Source organism: Porites lutea, chromosome 2 (assembly GCF_958299795.1).
Source record: "Porites lutea chromosome 2, jaPorLute2.1, whole genome shotgun sequence".
Taxonomy (NCBI): Eukaryota; Metazoa; Cnidaria; class Anthozoa; order Scleractinia; family Poritidae; genus Porites; species Porites lutea.
Genome location: NC_133202.1, coordinates 7,047,502 through 7,066,909, shown reverse-complemented (window position 1 = coordinate 7,066,909; position 19,408 = coordinate 7,047,502). Strand labels below are relative to the sequence as shown.

The window sequence follows — 19,408 nt, the reverse complement described above, 5'->3', positions numbered from 1 at the left end:
AGTTGAGATTGTTTAAATCGGTGTTTTGGCGTCGAATAATTTGAACGTATTTTATCCTAGGGTGGGACGGTTAATGAAGCTCCGACATGGAGTTCCAATGGGTTACTACTCGTCATTGCTGATTCGTGAAGAACTGCACACAGAAAACTGAAAAACAGCCTTAAATAATTCGCTCGATTTCAATATTGTCTTTAAAAGTTTTTCTTTCTGTGCGTAGAAGGGTTTTTTCTTTTTCTTCTTCTGTTAATGGCATTTTATGTTACGTTCAATCTCATATCATTTCCTGTCATCACGTCGTTCAGCTTTTGAACTTTAAATTAACTTGTTATCTGTGATTATTTAATCGGTTCCTTTTGTTCTCCACTGTTGCCAAACTTTTTATCGATCCATGGCTTTAAAATTAATAGACGCTAATCGTTGGAAAATCAGTAAAGACTGTTCTGGAAGAAAATTTAAACATTAAGTTTATTACGATAAAGCTCGATATTTCTTTCTTTTGCTCGATCGAAGAAAACAACCTTTGGTGTTTTCAGTCTAAATCCCCATTTTCAAGAGCTTAATTGTCATGACATAGTACTAATATTTTTTCTTAATAGACGATGCATTTATCGGTGGAAAAGCTTTTACTAAGAATCCATTCATGTGCAAATTGTATTCCAGGTGTTGCCTAGAGAAAGAAATTGGATTACTAGTTCCATGAAAAATGTCAGTCCCTCTTTTAGTAAGCACTAGTCTACTGGGTCTATAGCTGATTCCAAGTCAGAGTGATCTTTAAAAGGCAATAATTGGAAAATTGAAAACAGTCCTGGAAATCTTCAAGATCAGGCTTGAAATTTCCCCATTATATTTTGTTCCCAAACAGTCAAGTGAAACAATCTAAATCACAATTTTTATGCCGGACCCAATCACGACATAACAATCTTGTATTAATTTTTTTCCTTACAAAAGATGCATTAATTTAGGGACGCAAAGCTCAGTCTGAATCGATGCATTCATGTGCTCATCGTTTGCAGGTGTTAATAAAATGAAGAGACCAAATTGGACCAAAAAAGACCCCTATCTTTCTGTCTTTTTTCCCTCAATTTACAAATTTAGCGCCCCTGCATGAGAGATAATTTTTGGACAGCTGATCCCACATCTTTATCCTTTTTTTGATTTTCTTTTAAATGGTTTAAACGTAATTGCGCGCTCTCTTTTTGCTTCAAGGATCAGATATTATTAATAATAACCTCTTGAATTTTCTATTTTCTTCATTGTCGCTCTTATCTCAAAGTAGTACAGTAGACCTGGCAGTAGCTCAAACGCTGAAGGGAAACGAAAAACAGTTCGAGTTAGTGGGGTATTCGAGTTACTCGAGTTCTAGTTATCGAGGTTCTACTGTAATACATTTTAACCATTTTTGCGCTTGTAATTTCTTGTTTGTGAGTACACGAGATTCGTTAAATCTTTCTTCGTGCAGTAATTTTCGCTGAGGCGAAAACAAAAGTTTGACTCCCAGCTTCTCATGAATTCCTCAATAATTCATACCGTTTTGTCCAATAATCTAATACAAATTGAAAAGAAATTATAGTCGAAGCTCTCTTTGTGACCGCTCTCGTAAGCGACCGCAGCTCTAGTTACGAACATTCATTGTGGAACTCCATTTGAACTGTGACTTAACCTTTGTAATGAAAGCGCCCGTAAGCAGTGACCGCTCCCGTAAGCAAACGCGACCACTTTTTGGACTACCCGACTGGACTTTTCCTTTGTTTTTTAGCTCTCGTAAGCGGCTACCCAGACTCGATGTATCGGGACTTTGAGTTTATTAAACGGCTTCAAAAATCTCTGATGTAGATCAACTCATTCTAATACACTCTTGATACTGAGTTAGATATGGGGTTATTCGATCTAGTCTAAAAAAACTGGGCGTAAAGTTTAGCCGTGTTTGTATCAGATAAAAAGACACTCATTAAATATTAAGACGGAATCCACCAGGAAACTGAGTAGTTTTGATTTTCAGTGGACAAGAAACCGTGTGCCAGAATAATTTAAAGAATATTTCATTCTTTTTCACATTTATGTAATTTGTCATCTGTATAAAATGAACACAATAGAAAACTTCTCATGGGAGTCCGAGAAAATGAATGTCAAATTTCACAAGAATTGTGAAAACACAGGTAAAATTCTAAAAAAATGTTAAGATTGCCTTCGAATGTTAAACTGTGTAATACCAGCTGGAAGCCTTACCTCAGGGTTGAAGGTAAAAAAAACCTTCGGATATTCACTAGTTTTACAGTCAGACGCGATTAGATAAAGTCTAGGCCCAAACTGTTCAAATTATTTTGGTGTCCAATAAGTCATACAGAGAAGCTTATTTTAAATTTATATTAAGGTAAAAAGTAGTGCGTTCAGGAGTGTTAATTTATCAAAGAAATTCAGGAAAAATTCAGGAACTATTGACATGAAATAAGGTATAATTTGAAACTGTGAATGCACGGAGGCGAAATAATCGTTGTGTGTGTCCATCAAATAGGGTCGATTGGTCGTGGGCAGATTAAAAAAGGAAGTTCAAGTTAACAAAAAGCCTAATTCAGCAGCAAATTTTTAGATATTTAGTGGGGATAGATATAATTAGGGGTAAAAAAGATTGGCCAAGACAATTATTCATGGTAATTACTGAAGCTTTAATAGTGAAACATTATTTCCCAAAACAGATGTGCAGATAATTTATAAGAACGTATAAATCGAGGAAAGGGTATTTTTCGCTGGAGTTACCTCTAACACAGACGTCTTTTACAAGCCCAACTGATATTTTCCAAACAGAAACTATTAACAAACTTTTTCGCTTCATCAGTGGGGACATCCAGCAAAGCATTTGCGAAAGGTTAGTTATTTATTTAAAAACAAAACGAAACGGCTGAACAAATTAAAACTAGCCCGTACACAGACGTTGTTTTATTTTTCTTTTCGTTCTTTTCGAGAACGTTGGCGAGCGAGAACGAGCGCGGGGCGCAAGAAAGAAAAATAAAGAATTTTCTCCTTCCCGACCCCTAACCTCTTCTGCTGGCAGTGAGTAAATCCCCCCCGGTTTTTGTTTTTCATCACGCGCGCTCGATGGACTTTGAAGAGAAAAAAGAGGGTCTGTGAACAGGCTAGATCAAAACGAAACATATTAAAGGTTTTACTGCGGTATCAGGCAGTCAGTGAGCATAAATTTGATGTTAAACATACCAGTTATAGAGCGATAGATATACTAATCTTAAAGAGCAAATATAACTCCTGCTTAGACCGCGGTTTAGGACATTCAGTGGACCTTCAGATCTTTTCAAGTGTAGTAGGGGAACCCAACGACTGTTTTCTGCTAAGATTAAGCATTAAGATTAAGCGTTAAGATTAAGCACAATCATTTTTTTCTGGAAATTTCTATAGATAGCTCGAGAAACTGGGTTAAAAGTTCTAGATGAAATTCATACAAGTTATTCGAAGTTTCAGTCTGTTCACTGTTCTACAATTTTCTGAAGGTTTAGTCACCACTTCGTAAAAAAGGCTGGACTTCTAAAATTTTCGCATTTGGAAACAGTAACGGAAAGGGGTATCGCAAAATGGTTAGTTTCCAGTAAAAAATTAAAATTTAAAGCATCAAAGATTTTGTGACGCCCTAGGATGACGCGAACAGTAAAAGTTTATAGAGCTTTCTGGAACGCATTTGCAAAGCTTTGAAAACAATCTAAAAAGTTATCCTAAAATGGTTTTTGAAGAATATTGGAGAAAGCCGGCGATGGGTATTACAGATATCTAATCTTTAAGAACCGAATAAACCTAAATTCTATACCTAGACTACTGTACTTTTTAGCTATAGGACAATCGGAAGTGGCCACGAGATCTTTCACATGTTTCTGATGTAGGTTGTTTCAAGTAGCGCGTGTTTCTCTCCTCCTCACTATATATGCCTACATTGATATATTCTAGTGCAATGAAAATTTTTTAAATACAAGGATTGGCCGAGCCAAGCAACGTGGCCCGTCTTCATATTTTCATGAAAAATTTCAGCTCCGTTAACCGAGTGAAATTGTTCACGTCTGCACGAAAGTAGACTCGGAAAAATGACTATGATTTTGTTTGCTTTGAATGTTCTTTTGACAGTAACTTCATTAGATCGCATACATGCAACAATTCGTCCCTTCAAGCATCCCCTCATCAAAAAGAGGGCCTACAGGGTAACAATTGCTGGTGTCTGGGTTTAACTGTAATGTTATAGACCGCCACTTTTATAATCAGACAACGATATGGAGAATGGTTGTATAGTTATTACGTATGGCAATCATTCATTTGTTTGAGTCAATTGGTTATCTAGTTTGTTTCTTACTCCTCCATTGCTCTAAAATTTCTGTGTGGAGCGGTGAAATAATTATTGTACGTGTCGATCAAATAGTATAGGGCCGATTTGTTTTTTAAGCTGATTGACGAACAAAGTTCTAATTAAAAAATTAGAAAAAAATACAGGGATTAGCCGAGGTGAAAGCGACTTAGGCTCTCTTCATATTTTCATATGAGAAATTTCAGTTCGTTAACCAAGTGAAATTGCATGTTTACGTATTAAGTTATCAAAATATATATGAATATCATATATGAGAACTGCGGGGTAAAGAATTATATGAAAGAAGATCATCGCAGTTGTAGACACAACTTTTGCAGTTGGGAAAAGAAAGCCTTTTGCAGTTGCGTCTTTAACTGCGATGATCTTAGTTCTTTCATGTATTGTTTATGTACAGTTTGCCTCAACGTAGAAAAACTATGATTTATTGTTAGCAGTAGCTCGGAAAGTTCCTTGACCATTCGCCGTTTAAAATCAAGAGTTCCCTTTTTATGATAACTTTTATAGCTTACAAAACAGAAAAACACCATTAAACTTCCTTTGTTTCAGCAGAGACACATGCGGATAAAAACTAAACCGTTTGTTCCAACAACCGATACTGTCGATCAGCGTCCTAATGTATCTCCATTAGTGATCTTTGCGGAACTAACATCAGCCTTCTTTGTCCACGTTCTTAATTGAAATATTTTTCAAATTCTTCTGAAAGGCAGACGAGCAACAGAGAGAAAAAGGGAATTAAAAGAGTGAAGCGAAAAAAATAACAAGCCATGATATCATTCGAGTGCATCACCTGGCTCGCTGTATTCCTTACCATGTCTGTTGCTATAGTAACAGTGAACCTTCTATTAATCGTTCTTTTTTGAAAAAAACCGCAGTGTTCGCACTCGTGCTATGTAGCTTTTCCCACTTTTTTCTATTTGTAACCTTACTCTACTTCTGCGACATTGTGCAATTTCCGCACTTAACCCTGGAACTGACATTAACAACTGGCTTTCTCTTCGTCTGGTTTCCTCTGACCTCTCTTACAAACATTGCAGTAATTTTATTGGATCAGATGCACGCAACAATTCGTCCCTATACAGCCCTTAGGCATCGCCTCATTAAAAAGAGAGTCTACGGGGTAACAATTGCTGCTCTTGTCTGGGTTTTACCTGCAATGCTTATTATACTAATCCTTAAGAATCGAATGTTTAACCAAAGTCCTATATTTAGCACACCTAGTGGACCTTCAGTCTTTTCATGTGGTAGCCCGGGGCACCCAACGACTGGTTTTTGTGAATAGCTGTTCGAAGAAGCACATATTATCTAGAGGTTCCTATAGCTCGAAGAAAGTTAAAAACTCATGGATGAATGTATCATTCATCTCAGTTTTTCGAAGTTTTCAGTCTATTAACTTCTCTGATTGAAGTTGGGAATGGGATTTTCACTTTTCACTTGTCTTCCCATATTTCGTGGTCATCATTCGCAAAAATGGACTACTTATAATAAATTTTGGGCTTTAAAATCAGTAACAAAAAGATGTACATCGGAAAATGTTGAGTTTTCTGTATATTTAATAGCATCAAAGATGGTCGAAAAAGTAAAGCGCTAACTGATAATTCGCATCGGCTGAAGAGGCCCAAGGATGTCACCAAACAGATACATATTTTTTAGAGTTTCCTACAAGGCATTTGCAGAGCTGCTTTTTAAAACGACAATCTTAAAGATATCCTTAAATGGTTTGAGTAAATTTTGGAGAGAGGCGGCGTCGGATATGGTGGACGGGTTGTAGAGCAGTGTTTCTCTCCTCCTCAATATAATATATACTTACCTAAAAATACTTGCAATGGAAAATGTTAAAATGCAAGGATTGTCCGAGCTAATAAGCCGCGACTTAAGGCCCTCTTCAGTCATATTTTCATGAGAAATTTCAGCTCCTTTAACCGAGTGAAATTGTTCACGAAGAGATGGCATGAAACATTTAATATTTTTCCGGTGTCACTAATGGACAGTTGATTGTCTTAGAAGGGTTAACTGAAATGATAGTCACATTTTCAATTTGGTGATCAGTTACTCCCTATATACCAAACAGACCTTCAATATTTTTAAAGAGCGAAATAAAAATGTTAAAAACGTATTGATGTAATAGATTCAAATACAATTTTAGCCACAGTTGGATTGTTAGTTAACTAGTTAGTTAGTAGTACCCTTTGCATTTTACCACGAACATTTTTTGCTCCTGATGTAATAACATAATGTTTAGCTGTATATATCTAGCCGGATTTTTGAAATCGTTATCGTCAAATGGACCTTTTCCGTCCAAAAGTTTTTTTTCGGCCAAAAACTATATCCAAAGTAGCTCATTGTAACCATTGCTATTTTTTCTTCTCCTCCTTTCCTTTTCCTTCGTTACTGTGATTTTCTGAGCCGTTCTCGGGCTCAAGAAACCTGCCTTTTGACGCTTTGTCAGCCAAATGACTGCAAATTTCGTTAGGTTGGTTTTCCAAAAATCGGTTAGGTATACTATAATAATTATTAACGAACGCTGACGTTAATTAGTTGTAAAAATATTCAGCTGAAACGAAATTTAATGCCCTTAACTTTTAGTCAACTAATTTATCCTAATCTCCCCTCAAACGTCCATGATATTTTTTCCACAGGTGGAAACAATGGTTTTCACTTCAGCCTTTGTAATGGCAATTTGAAAAACTGTAAGTTAAAGGTGAGCTTCCTAATTCGTCGAATTATTATTCATGTATCTTAATGATCTTTGAAAAACAGACGTCAACCTTGTTTGTTCACCTCCTACTTTTCTTTTCTAGGTAATCAAACTTAATTCAATTCAAATTCTTTCTAAAGGTAGACGAACAACAGGAGGGAACGGTGAAAAGTGTGAAGCGAAAAGAAGTAAAAGAAAACAAGTCATGCTATTTTCTTCGTCCGAGTGTATCACCTGGATTGCTGTAGCCCTTACCGTGTGTGTTGCTATAGTAACAGTGAACCTTATATCAATCATTCTTTTTATAAAAAACCGCAGTCTTCGCACTCGTGCCATGTACCTAGTTATAAACCTGACCGTAGCTGATATGTTTGTCGGAGGATTTTGTCACTTTTTTTTTTTCAATACCTCTCACCTGAACTATACTCATGCGACATTGTGATAATGAACTTAAGCCAGGAACTAATTCTGATAATTGCCTTTCTCTTCGCCTGGTTTCCTCTGACCTCTCTAACAAACATTGTAGTGATTTCAATAGATCGGATGCATGCAACAATTCGTCCCTTCAGGCATCGCCTCATCAAAAAGTGGGTCTACGGGGTAACAACTGCTGGTGTCTGGGTTTTAGCTACAATGGTATCAACTGCCACTTTAATACTTAGGCAATATGGGAAGGAATGGTCGTATCATTTTTACTTATGGCAGTCATACTGTTGTTTGGGTCTATTTGTTATCTGTGTTTCTTACTCTTCCATTGCTATTAAATTTTTGTGTGGAGGGCATCCTCAGCACCATGGTGCAGCCAACAGACAAAAGAAACTGACCGTAACATTATTCATAATGACTATCGTATCCTTACTGATGTGGCTACCATTTGCGGTTTTTGCTTTTCTTTATCAAACTGGTATCATAAGATTTCTTTCTTTCCAGGAAGTACTACGTTTGGATTTTTCTTTAAAGATTCTATATTTGATGAACTCGCATGTTAATTCCATCGTTTACACAATCAGAATTCCAGAGTTCAGGAAAGCTCTCCTGCTGTTATTTAAACGTCAACGAAGACAAAATGCCCAAGTTATTCCTCTCCATGCGCTTTAATGTACTTTATTGAACACTTGGAAACAAACTAATGATTTCGTCATCCTCATAAAAACACAAACAAACGAACAAACGGTAGGTGATTGTATACTATTATTGCGGCCTTTAAAGTTCGATAAAAAGACCGTAAATAAATGTTGTGGTACAATTTTTTCCTTGATGCAAATGGTTTTTTCCTTTGTTTTAAACTCTGATTCTCAATCGTACATAACCATACCGCAACACAAAGGAAAACAAAATCTAAACCATTGATGAGTTGAACCACAGTATTTCGTCAAATATAACTATAGATCCGGCTAGTAGTCTCCTTTATCTTTTCGTTACGTTTAGTACGCTTCCAAAATGAAAAGATATCCTTTACATTTCCTTGTTTAGAGTTAGTCATTATGATTGTGGTCGCAAAACATGAAATATATCCATTAGGTACATTAAGCGCAGAAGTTGTTTAGTTCTTAATTTGTTATTTCACAACGCGATATCTGTTTTAATAGACAGTGCGACTTGTTTTGAAGGTAAAATACCTCTGTTAGTAAAATCAGCATTTTAAGAGACTTAATAAAGTTGCCATTTATAAAACAGGATTTCTTTACGTTCTTATCTGTGTCTGGAATATCACAAGGAATGGGCCGGAAAAACGCTTAAATGGGAAAAGCACACTTCTGTGTCCTAAACATGGGAAAAGTCAGAAGATTGTTAAAAGTGTCTTTTTTTCACGCCAATTTTAGGAGAGGATTATAAGAATGTTGTTTTTCCTCGTTGTGTGGTTAAGAACATTTGTATACAGCTTGCCAGATACATTCAAGACTCTTTCTGCCACTATTGTTGAACATTTCCGGGTCTTTTTTTGAGAGATAATATATAGCCAAATCTGAGAAGGAAAGTCAATTAAAAAACTTTGAAAAGCATAGATGAATGAAGAGTCATCAAAAGTATTCAGCCTTTCTCGAGAAATAGAAATTTGTAAACAAGAGTTTTCTTCTTCAAACATATATATTTTACATCAGAAAACTTTCCCCTGATAAATGAGGATGGAGACATATCAAATAGTCTGGATTGAATATTGTCATCACTGGAAACTAAATCCAGTAAATCCATCTTGTCAGTTCGTGTCCTTTAACTTCGCCATGAATTCTTGGTGAAAAGTTCTTAGTCGCTCAAACATTGGAGCAAACGTCTCTTCAGAAGGAAGAATAGTAATCCTACCAAGAAAGATTAAAACGTGAAACCGTTTTCAGATATTTCCTTCGTATGGATAGTGAGTCTGAAAAATCAAAAAGTTTTGGATTATTTTAACCCATAACGTGGAGATAAAACTTGGTCCAATTTCATCAGACTTTCACACGATGACAGAACGTCGCTTTTACAGACAAGTCGCTTTTAGGACGCCTTTTCCCACGTTAGTTTCAGCTCTGGTCCATACCGTATAATCCCGGTTGTAAGCCCTTCTCTTTGTAAACACCAACTTTATCACATTTGCAGGCCCTCCACTAAGACCCCATCACCCCGGCTATGAGCCGATCTGTGTATACCCTTATTGCTTTCGTCAGAACGCATCCTAATTCGGTGTTCCTGTGGTACAAAGGCAGAATTATTCGGGGTTGGAGGGGGTGGGGGGGGGGGGGGGGAAGAGGGGTCTTTTCAAATGTAAAGGTGCAGTCAATCTAATCAATCTAAATATAGTAAACAAGCCTGTAAAAACCTTTGGACACAAGGGCGCAAATGATATCACAGAGAGGTTTTTGAAATCATCAAAATCCCGACCTGAAGTTGACGGCCCTTGTTAATTCAAATCTTACCTGTAGTAAAAGTTGTTACCGCTGCCTTTCATATCAAAAACGTGGCCAGGAATCATGTAAATTCCAGTTTTCTCCAGCGCCTGCCAACAGTAAAACTCGTCTGGTGGCATTTCCTTGGCCTAAATAACAATGACAATACAAACAACTTAGTAAAGTCAAAAACTATTTACACATTACTTTTGTCCACCCCAAAATCCTTTCACTTCGCTCACCAAACAGACCACATACATACTTTCCTTGTGAGGGGAATATCTGTATTTCAAAGAATCCCTCGTTGAAGCCTTCACTAGGAGCTGTTACTAGTTAGATCGATACGACATATGGAATTTAACAATGCAATATGGAAAGTTGAGAAAGTGAAATTTTAATTTTCCCGGGACATTATCAGTAGCCTGAATAAGATGGGAGCCTACAGCGTCCTTTTCACTTTTTCTAACCAAAGAGCGCCTTTTGAGAAAACTGACACGGCGGGAGACGGGTTGGCATTCTTCTAATATAAGGTGCATCCACGAGAATCTTGGCTTCTGGATCGCACGTTGTGGATCCCGGATTTTATGCTGTAGATCCCGGATGGCAGGTACTGGATACAGTATTCCTTGTCCGTGAAAGGTGGATGTCAGATTCCAATCGTTAGCGAGATTCCAGGTTTCCTATATAGAGCAGGCCCCAGCTGTTAAAAAGGTGGATAGCGCTATTCACGGGATAAATCTCTATCCATCCTAGGTGTCGGTAATCCGGATTCCGGAACCCGGGAATTTTTTTCTTGTAGACTGATCCGGAGTCAGTTCTGGGGTTTGAAATTTGGAATTCAGACCTGGTTGTTCAAAAGATGGATAGCGTTATCCATGGGATAAATCTCTATCTAGTGGATAAGTATTAGGGAAACCAGTAGGCCCTTTGCAGCTAGCCATTCACGTGGAACAACCGGCCTTGATTTCTAGTGCCACACTGCAGAATACTGTCAGTAATGGAAATTGGATAGTGCAATAGGCCCTTTGCAGCTAGTCATTCACGTGGTACAAAACCGCCACGCTGGAGAGCAAAAGCCGCACTGGGACAAGACAATCAAAAGACAAACATAATTTTAAATTGTAATTTTCTTTGTTTGTGTCCCAGTGCGACTTTTGCTCTCCAGCACGGCGGTTTTGTACCACGTGAATGACTAGCTGCAAAGGGCCTATTGCACTATCCAATTTCCATTACTGACAGTATTCTGCAGTGTGGCACTAGAAATCAAGGCCGGAAACAGGACATGATACCTTGGCTGCCTCGATAGCTTTCTGTTGAAGTGTTATCCTTGGAAACGCATACATTGCACCTGCCACCTCGTTACACTTAACATTTTCCATTGAGTTAAGAACCTCCGTTGTCATCTTTGATTTCTTCCTGCAAGAATCCTTGATGGATGTTACTTTCTGTACAACGAGTTTACCTGAAACATGTTATAACCGAAGCGGCTTATACATCCTTAAAAATAAGAGCACAAAAAAGGAAAGGTCTAATTATTCCAATGGGATTCATGCACATAGTGTAATCAAAAAACTAAAAGAAATACATTTTGGCGCGCAAATAATAGCAGTGCCCTGGCGAGAGAACGTATTCACTCGCCGCCAGTTTCTACGCAGGCCATGCCAAAGGATCTGTAGTAAATGGTGCTCTTTCTTTGTACTATCTTTCACTTCTGTTTTCCTTGGCAAACTTTTATCAAAGAAATTCAGGAAAAATTCAGGAACTATTGATATGAAATAAGTTATAATTTGAAAATGTGGGGATACCTTGAATGATGCACGGAGGCGAAATAGTCGTTGTGTGTGTCCATCAAATAGGGTCGATTGGTTGTGGGCTGATTAAAAAAGGAAGTTCAAGTTAACAAAAAACCTAATTCAGCGGCAAATATTGAGTTATTTAGTGGGGATAGAAATAATGAGGGGTCAAAAATGATGACCAAGACAATATTCATGGTAAACTGAAGTTTAACAGATTTGCAGATAATTTATGAGACCGTATAAATCAAGGGAAGATTATTTTTCGCTGGAGTTACCTCAACCGCAGACGTATTTTCCAATCCGAACAGATATTTTCCAAACAAAAACTACAGATATACTTTTTTGCTTGATCAGTGGGAACACCCAGCATAGCATTTTGCGAAAGGTTAGTTATTTATTTATAAACAAAACGAAACGGCTGAACAAATTAAAACTCACTATAGCCTGTACACAGACGTTGTTTTATTTTTCTTTTCGTTCTTTTCGAAAACATCGGCGAGCGAGAACGAGCGTGGAGCGCGAGAAAGAAAAATAAAGAATTTTCTCCTTCCTCACCCCTAACCTCTTCCGCTGGCGGTCAGCAAATGCCCCGCGGTTTTAAAATTTGTTTTTTAAAAGGGGCGCTCGATGGACTTTGAAGAGAAATAGAGGGTCTGTGAACAGGCTAGGACAAAACGAAACATATTAAAGGTTTTTACTGCGGTATCATTATTCTTTGCCAGAGTAACCTCCAACGCAGACAAGCCTAACTGACATTTTGCAAAGTCTTTTTTTCCGCTTCGTCAGTTGAGACATGCAGCAAACGGAATTTTCTGAAAGGTTAATTAGTTACACACAAGAAGAAAACAAAATGCAACTTGAGAAAAAGGTTTTAATTACGCGTTTTCCCGGGCTCAGCGATAGCCACTTGTTTTTGTTTTCAGTTCTTTTAACTATAATTAGATTGCTTGTATCTGCTTTTTGAATATTAATAGTTACTCTATTTTGGGCCTCAATTGTTATTGTAAAACTGCTATTTCTTTAATCTTAGTCAGAGGATTTGTGTACCACGGGGAGGAGTTTCTAGAAGCAGCCACTGGAGTTCTACGATCAGTCATTGACAAAATGGTTTCACTGCAAGAGCCTCAAGTAAGTTACTAATCGTTTTTTTTTTACGTTAGAGGCCTGGCTTGTCTAGGGCTCACTCGCTTTCTAAAGAGTACATGTAGATGAAACAAGTCAATCGCTGTCGATTTAATCAACAACTTTTGTCAGCTGTAAAAAGTAATCAGCACGACGCAATCGTTTGGTTCTCTTCCCGTAAAAAAGGCGAAGGCTTTGAAAAGCGACTCTACGTGAACGTCTGGCAGCGTGGAAATGATAATTAACAATTATTTCTCGAACCCGAATGGGCTATGAGTCAATAGCCTATGAGGCCGAAGGCCGAATGGGCTATTGACTCAGAGGCCATGAGGGCAAGAGGAGTAATTGTTTTAGTAAAATCCAACTAGTTGGTCAAAAATATCGAGACAAAACAACTTTAGCTAGTTAAAGCTAGACTTTAATCATTTTTTGCCGCCAAAAAGTCGGCGCTTTCTGCTACTGGTGGGCTATAACATATAGCCTAGTAGTAGCTCAACCAATCAGACTGCAGCATTGATAATAGACCACTAGTTGGATTTTACCAAAGATACATAGTTCCTCCAAAATATTTTTTCTAAAGCTATGGTAGAACGGGCAACAAAATTGTTACACGCGTTTTGCAACATTGCTGCAAAACGGGTTGAAAAGCTATGTTGCGTGTTTTACCACCCGCGTTCAAGCTTGTCTTGTAACAAATCAAGTTGTGTGAAAGGTTTGAACCCAGGAGTCATTTAAATCAAAAGGAGGATGAGTTTGATCATCCGGGTGAACGTAGTCCTAAATAAGACTGTTGTTGTTGACAGTGACTGACGTTTCGGCAACCTGTGCGGAAGTCATCTTCAGAGTCAAAGTGAGTTGTATCACGTCAGTTGATGGTATTATACTCTGGTTATTGATCTGATTGGTCAATTACGTCGCAATGTTATTGGTCGTCTGTCAGTTAAGCCGTGATGTTATTGGCTATAAAGACTCGTAATCAGTAATTGGCGCGTTTCGATCCGTCTATTGTCACAGTTAAACAGTCGTCTATTGTTCAGTCAAATTGTCAGTTCTCCAGTCGTTCTCTCGTAGTTAATTTTGCTCGTCAATAAGACGTTTGTACGGCGCTGGTAACTGTTGGCTACGATTCAGTGGTGTTTGTTCTAAGTTAGTAAACCAGCTTTCTAAAGTAAGACGTTGATAGTAGTCTGTAGAAATCAAGTTGTTGCAGGTTGCGTGAGTACTGACTTCTTATTGGCTAAAATTACGCAGGAGTCGCGCAATACACGGTAGATACATCACCTGCTGCACAATGACTTTGCCTTGGGCCGGTAAAACGCGCAACCAGTACAGATTTTGTTACAAAAAGAAGAACTATTCTCTACTCAGTCTGCGATAACTTGTCACAACCTGGAACAACCTGATTTGTTGAAGCTGGGTTTAAACTCGCTCGTTTGCAAGACACATTGAGCAGCTGATCATAGGTGAAAGCTGAATTTGGGTGGTGTTTTTTTTTTGTAGTGTATAACAGCTGAACATGTGACCATAGTGTGCCGTGTTACCGTCGAAACCTCATGTGAAGCAGTGAAAGTCAAGCTGATAAGCATTCTGGGATTCATCAGCAAGATGGCCGCAAGAAAGGACAACGGGCTGGAGATCCTGAAGGTTTGCGTCCCCTTTTAATTATCTTTATTTAGACAACACTAATGGAGGATCTCGTAAGAAGACTAAATTAGCCCTAAATCAAGTTTATGTTATGTAAGGTATAATTTGTGAGTGCTTTCTACTTGAACATTGACTGAATAGTTTTCTTGCTTCCATGGTGAAAACAGCTCAATTAGGTCGTCGTCCGCTGAGTCAAAAGTTAGAGCCAGTTGTCATGAATTGTTGACTCTTAGCGAAAAAGGTTCAGTGCGGATTTCACAATTTTCTGTCTCTCATCCTTGGGCTTTGCCGTTTTTTTTTAGTGCTTTAGTGTTGTTTTTCATGGGATCCCAAGAATCAACCAAGCTTCTTTTTTTATTAGTCTTTAGGTACTGTCTTCCGTGATATTGTGGTCGGTCAATACAGTCTCTGGGTGGTATGTGAAACCTTGGACGCCATTTTTGATACTTTCGCCGACGGACCGCTGGTTAACGCTGCTGCAGACTCGATTGGTCTCATGATCAACCTTCAACAGTTGGTACCAGTTCTAAAACCTAGGGTAAGGAACAGTTTAATGTACGCGGGAGGCGTATGCCTCATTTATACTTGAAAAAGTCACATACAAGCCAGTTTTCCTTATTTTGATCAGATCGATTGAGTGGCTAGCGCCGGAAACATCACCTTCTTACTTTTTTTGAAAAATAGCCAATTTCGCCCTTCCCTGATTTGAGTGTCCTTTTCTTGCGGTTTAGGAAGTGCTGAGGAATTAGTGTACAAAATTTTTCGAAATGTTTTCCTGATTTAATCACGTTTACCTACCAAATCGTATCAAATAAAATGGTATTCAACTGACTTTTGAAAGCAGTTTCGTAGTTTTGTTTTGGTTTTAATTTAAATCTTAAAACACCGAATTGGTGCGTCGTTGAAAAAGTTAGACTAACTAAGCTTTGTTTTCAAAGAGAAGTACTCTTTTCTAAGAATCACATTTGTTGTTTTTCAGGTAAAAACTGAGAGAAGAACTCTTGGGGATCATTATCCTGTGATAGATGCCGCGAGAGTGAACTTAGCGAGGTTTATAAAATACAAACAGAAAGGTCATTAGGAAGTGTAATGGCAGACCGCTACCCGTCAAATGGTCTTCGCCCTCTCAGGAAACCCGGAGCCTTCATCTTTTCCCAAAAAATTGACGGTCACAGCGTATTAGATTTTCAGGCTTTTTTTATTCATTCATCTTTTGCGCCACCATTAAAGTTCCAGCTCATTAAAGCCGAATAGGATTTCCAGCTACTAAACTACAGTCATTGACGGCGTTTGGTGTCCTGTGTAGCTAGTTAAACTGATTCATCCGTTAGTCGTTGAAGTTTATGTTAGAGCTTAGAGTCACCAGAATTTAGTGTGAAGGAGGCAATTCCAGTCGCGAGGAGTGCAGCATGAAATCGTGGAAGTCTAACGCGCTGGGATACTTTAGTGGAACCAGATGGAGGCTCCGAGACAATGGAACTTCTGGCCATTTTTAAACTGGTTAAATTTGTGTAGACAAATTGGACCTGTTTAACCTGTTTAAACACGTTTGGACGGGCGAACTGATGTTAGAAACGCCGACTGACTATAATAATAATAGTTAAATCCACGAACCGAGTTATTGAAATAATCTTACCCACACCAGAATAAGTTTCTCATCTCGAAAAAATCAAGCGCATTTCAGTCGAATTCAAAATTGTTTAGATATCCCTTTTCGTACTTTGATAATTCTGGTGATCAGTAGTCAAAGAATTTCTCACCAAGTTTTATGACAGCAAGGACTGAATATTCACGGCACTGCTGGAGTGAATTATTGACGAATTTTAAGACTATCTATAGCAGCTTTTATAGACGAATGGTATTATCGTTCATTGTCTCATTTTTTTTACCCTGATGGGTGATCATACCTTTTAACCTCTGTTGTCAACGGAGTTAGATTCTCTCGCTTCACGTGTTTTCTTTTTAAGACACAGATCGGAGTTCAAATCAGAGTGTGAATCATAGTCAAGACTAAATTTTTCTGAACAAGTTGTGTCATTCATACGGAGAATGTTCGTCTTGTGTAATCTCAGTCATTTGGAAGCAGGGGTATATTTATTTCTTCAGGTAATGTCTATTTAGCGGTCACCTACCCTGAATGCCAGAGTCTTTTCATGCGCGGTTTCCGGTTTCTGCCATATCTTTATACAGTGACCTGCGTCTCTTTTTTTGGTCCTTCGCCTCTCGTCGCTTCGGCCTACGGCCGACCCGAATCATCCCCTCTGCAGTTGATCGCTTCGCGCGCTATCAAAGACCTCTGGTACACAGGGCGGTAGCCACTTGAGGTTGGCCCCTTAAAAGAGGCTGGTCGGGCTGTTTTAAAAACGGCCTTGCGTAATAGTTAATCTTCTAGGGTGCCTAGTGTTCTAAGTATCGAATTAAGAAAGAGTTTATCATTCTGTAAACAGCTTCTGAAAATATGATAACTTATCTGACACTGTAAATATGCAACAATCGTGCAATAAATGAAGTATACACTTAAAAGAAGAGACGACTTCTCGGTCCAAAAAAAATATTCGCGCATGGGAAAATTATATGAAACAAAAATCATGCACGCCAATTAACCCTAAAAAATATTCATGCTATGGCCTAAAAAAATTCGTACAAGGAATTTGATAACAAAAAAAACATTCCTGCGGCTCGAAAATTCCCCACCCCCCTCCCCTAACTTTTCTAATGGTCCGTCCCTTAGGACACAAAAGGGGGTCATTGTGCCAGGCGGTCCTAGCGGAGACCGTTAACCTGAGATCAGGCCCACTTTGAGCGGTTCTCATAGCGAAACGAAAATAGAGCCTGATCTCAGGTTAGGAGACCGTGGAAACTGGGACTAAGAATCGTTGCGTGATCGAAGCCACGCATGTTTTGCGAAGAAAGATTAGGAAAGATTAAATTTAGAGCTTTTCCGAAAAGTGTCGGTCCACGAATTCTATCGCTTGAAAGCGTTGATTCCTATTTATATTCACGACTAAGAGACGGGAATGGGTGTGCAGCTCGAACTATGGAGCCTGAGTGTTTAATGCCGTCCAAACAATATACAAAGTTCAACATCATAACTAAAGAATGGTATACAAATATTCCTAAATAAAGTCACTCAGGCTAAACTATTCACGTGCGCCGCCTGATACGAAAACCCAAAAAACCCAATGGGAAAAAATTGGGAACGTATTCCCCAACCGATGCGATCGCACAACTTCTGGGGGTTAAAGGTAAAAAATCAATCGATAGATGAATAAAGTAACATATAAAAATGAAAGTTGATAGTTCGAGAGCTGAGATGAATACATTACAACTGTCAAAACCTTATATACCTAATAACAATAGAGTCAATTAACGCCATAGCGGCTCACATGCGTTCATACCAATAGGAAAGTATTTACATTCTCTGTCACTGCCACTACGTTTAGCTCCGCCGAATGTAAATACATTTACTTTGGAACAGGTGAACATTACTGAGTGGTCGAAAAAAATAAGAATCATAAGACTGCCAAATATTTCGGGAATAAATCGGAATTTTTTTGTTTTGGAGGCAATGTCACAAATGTTTGGGTGACAATACAATACAATACATAGAGGATATTACAGGGTGGCGCGAAGATATGAATTTTATTTTCGAGTGGCAAAATTATTTTTGTCCCGGATGTAGTTTTTATCAATTTTACGAGTGGTATATTTTCCAGTAAAACACTCGTGTCTATATAATAAAATTCAATAAAATGCAAAGCAAAGCAATGCAATGCAATGCAATGCAATGCAGTGCAATACAATACAAAACAAGACAATAAAATGCTATAACCTTTATTTAACGCAGTCAAATGTACTTCAGTAGCTAAATAGCTACTTTACAGATATGAAGGAAGAAGGTTTAAATTGTTACAATTCAGATAAAGCCTGAAACATGTTATAACGGTAGCGGCTTATGAGTCATGCTTAAAAATAAGAGCATAAAACAGGAAAGGTCTAATTATTCCAATGGGATTCATGCACATAGTGTAATCAAAAAACTAAAAGAAATTAAGGTTTTGGCGCACAAAATAAAAGCGGTGTCCTGGCGAGAGGAACTCATTCACTCGCCGCCAGTCCCTACGCAGGCTAAAGGATCTGTTAATAGTAAATTGTGTTCTCTTTTGTACTATCTTGCACTTCTGTTTTACTTGGCATAATTTTATCAAAAAAATTCAAGAAAAATTTGGGAACTATCGACATGAAATAAGTTATAATTTGAAACTGTAAGGACACCTAGAGAAACTACAGCTCGTGTCCTACTTTGCTTGAATGATGTACGGACGCCGCGAAATAATCGTTGTAGGTGTCCATCAAATAGGGTCGATTGGTTGTGGGCTGATTAAAACAAGGAAGTTCAAGTTAACGAAAAACATAATTCAGCAGCAAATATTTAGTTATTTAGTGGGGGGTAGATACATTTAGGGGTAAAAAAATGATGGCCAAGACAATTATTCATGGTAATTACTGAAGCTTTTAATAGTGAAATATTATTTCCCAAAACAGATGTGCAGATAATTTATAAGAACGTATAAATCGAGGAAAGATTATTTTTCGCTGGAGTTACCTCCAACACGGACGTCTTTTACAAGGCCAACTGATATTTTCCAAGCAAAAACTATTAATATATTTTTTCGCTTCATCAGTGGGGACATCCAGCAAAGCATTTGCGAAAGGTTAGTTATTTAAACAAAACGAAACGGCTGAACAAAACTAGCCCGTACACAAACATTGTTTTATTTTTCTTTTCGTTCTTTTCGAAAACATCGGCGAGAGAGAACGAGCGCGGAGCACAAGAAAAAAAAAAAAAAGAATTTTCTCCTTTCCCACGCCTAACCCCTTCCGCTGGCGGTCAGTAAATCGCCTGCGGTTTTTGTTTTTTATCACGCGC

At 38.1% G+C, this 19,408-nt stretch overlaps 3 protein-coding genes across 3 annotated transcripts; 2 read left to right on the top strand and 1 right to left on the bottom strand.

The window, feature by feature from the left end:
• Positions 1-7,257: 7,257 nt before the first annotated feature.
• LOC140925532 (uncharacterized) lies at positions 7,258-8,150 on the top strand. Its single transcript, XM_073375475.1, has 2 exons — positions 7,258-7,357; positions 7,579-8,150. The coding sequence occupies exons 1-2, from the start codon at positions 7,258-7,260 to the stop codon at positions 8,148-8,150; spliced, it is 672 nt and encodes a 223-aa protein (XP_073231576.1).
• A 1,099-nt stretch (positions 8,151-9,249) lies between these two features.
• On the bottom strand, positions 9,250-11,319 carry LOC140925531 (alanine aminotransferase 2-like). Its single transcript, XM_073375474.1, has 3 exons — positions 11,206-11,319; positions 9,947-10,065; positions 9,250-9,349 (listed from the first exon to the last, which is right to left on the bottom strand). Exons 1-3 carry the CDS (start codon positions 11,317-11,319, stop codon positions 9,250-9,252), a joined length of 333 nt encoding a protein of 110 aa, XP_073231575.1.
• Positions 11,320-12,749: 1,430 nt separating this feature from the next.
• Positions 12,750-15,887, top strand: LOC140926550 (HEAT repeat-containing protein 3-like). Its single transcript, XM_073376278.1, has 4 exons — positions 12,750-12,840; positions 14,335-14,478; positions 14,840-15,016; positions 15,458-15,887. Exons 1-4 carry the CDS (start codon positions 12,817-12,819, stop codon positions 15,557-15,559), a joined length of 447 nt encoding a protein of 148 aa, XP_073232379.1. The 5' UTR covers positions 12,750-12,816; the 3' UTR covers positions 15,560-15,887.
• The last annotated feature ends 3,521 nt before the right edge of the window (positions 15,888-19,408 follow it).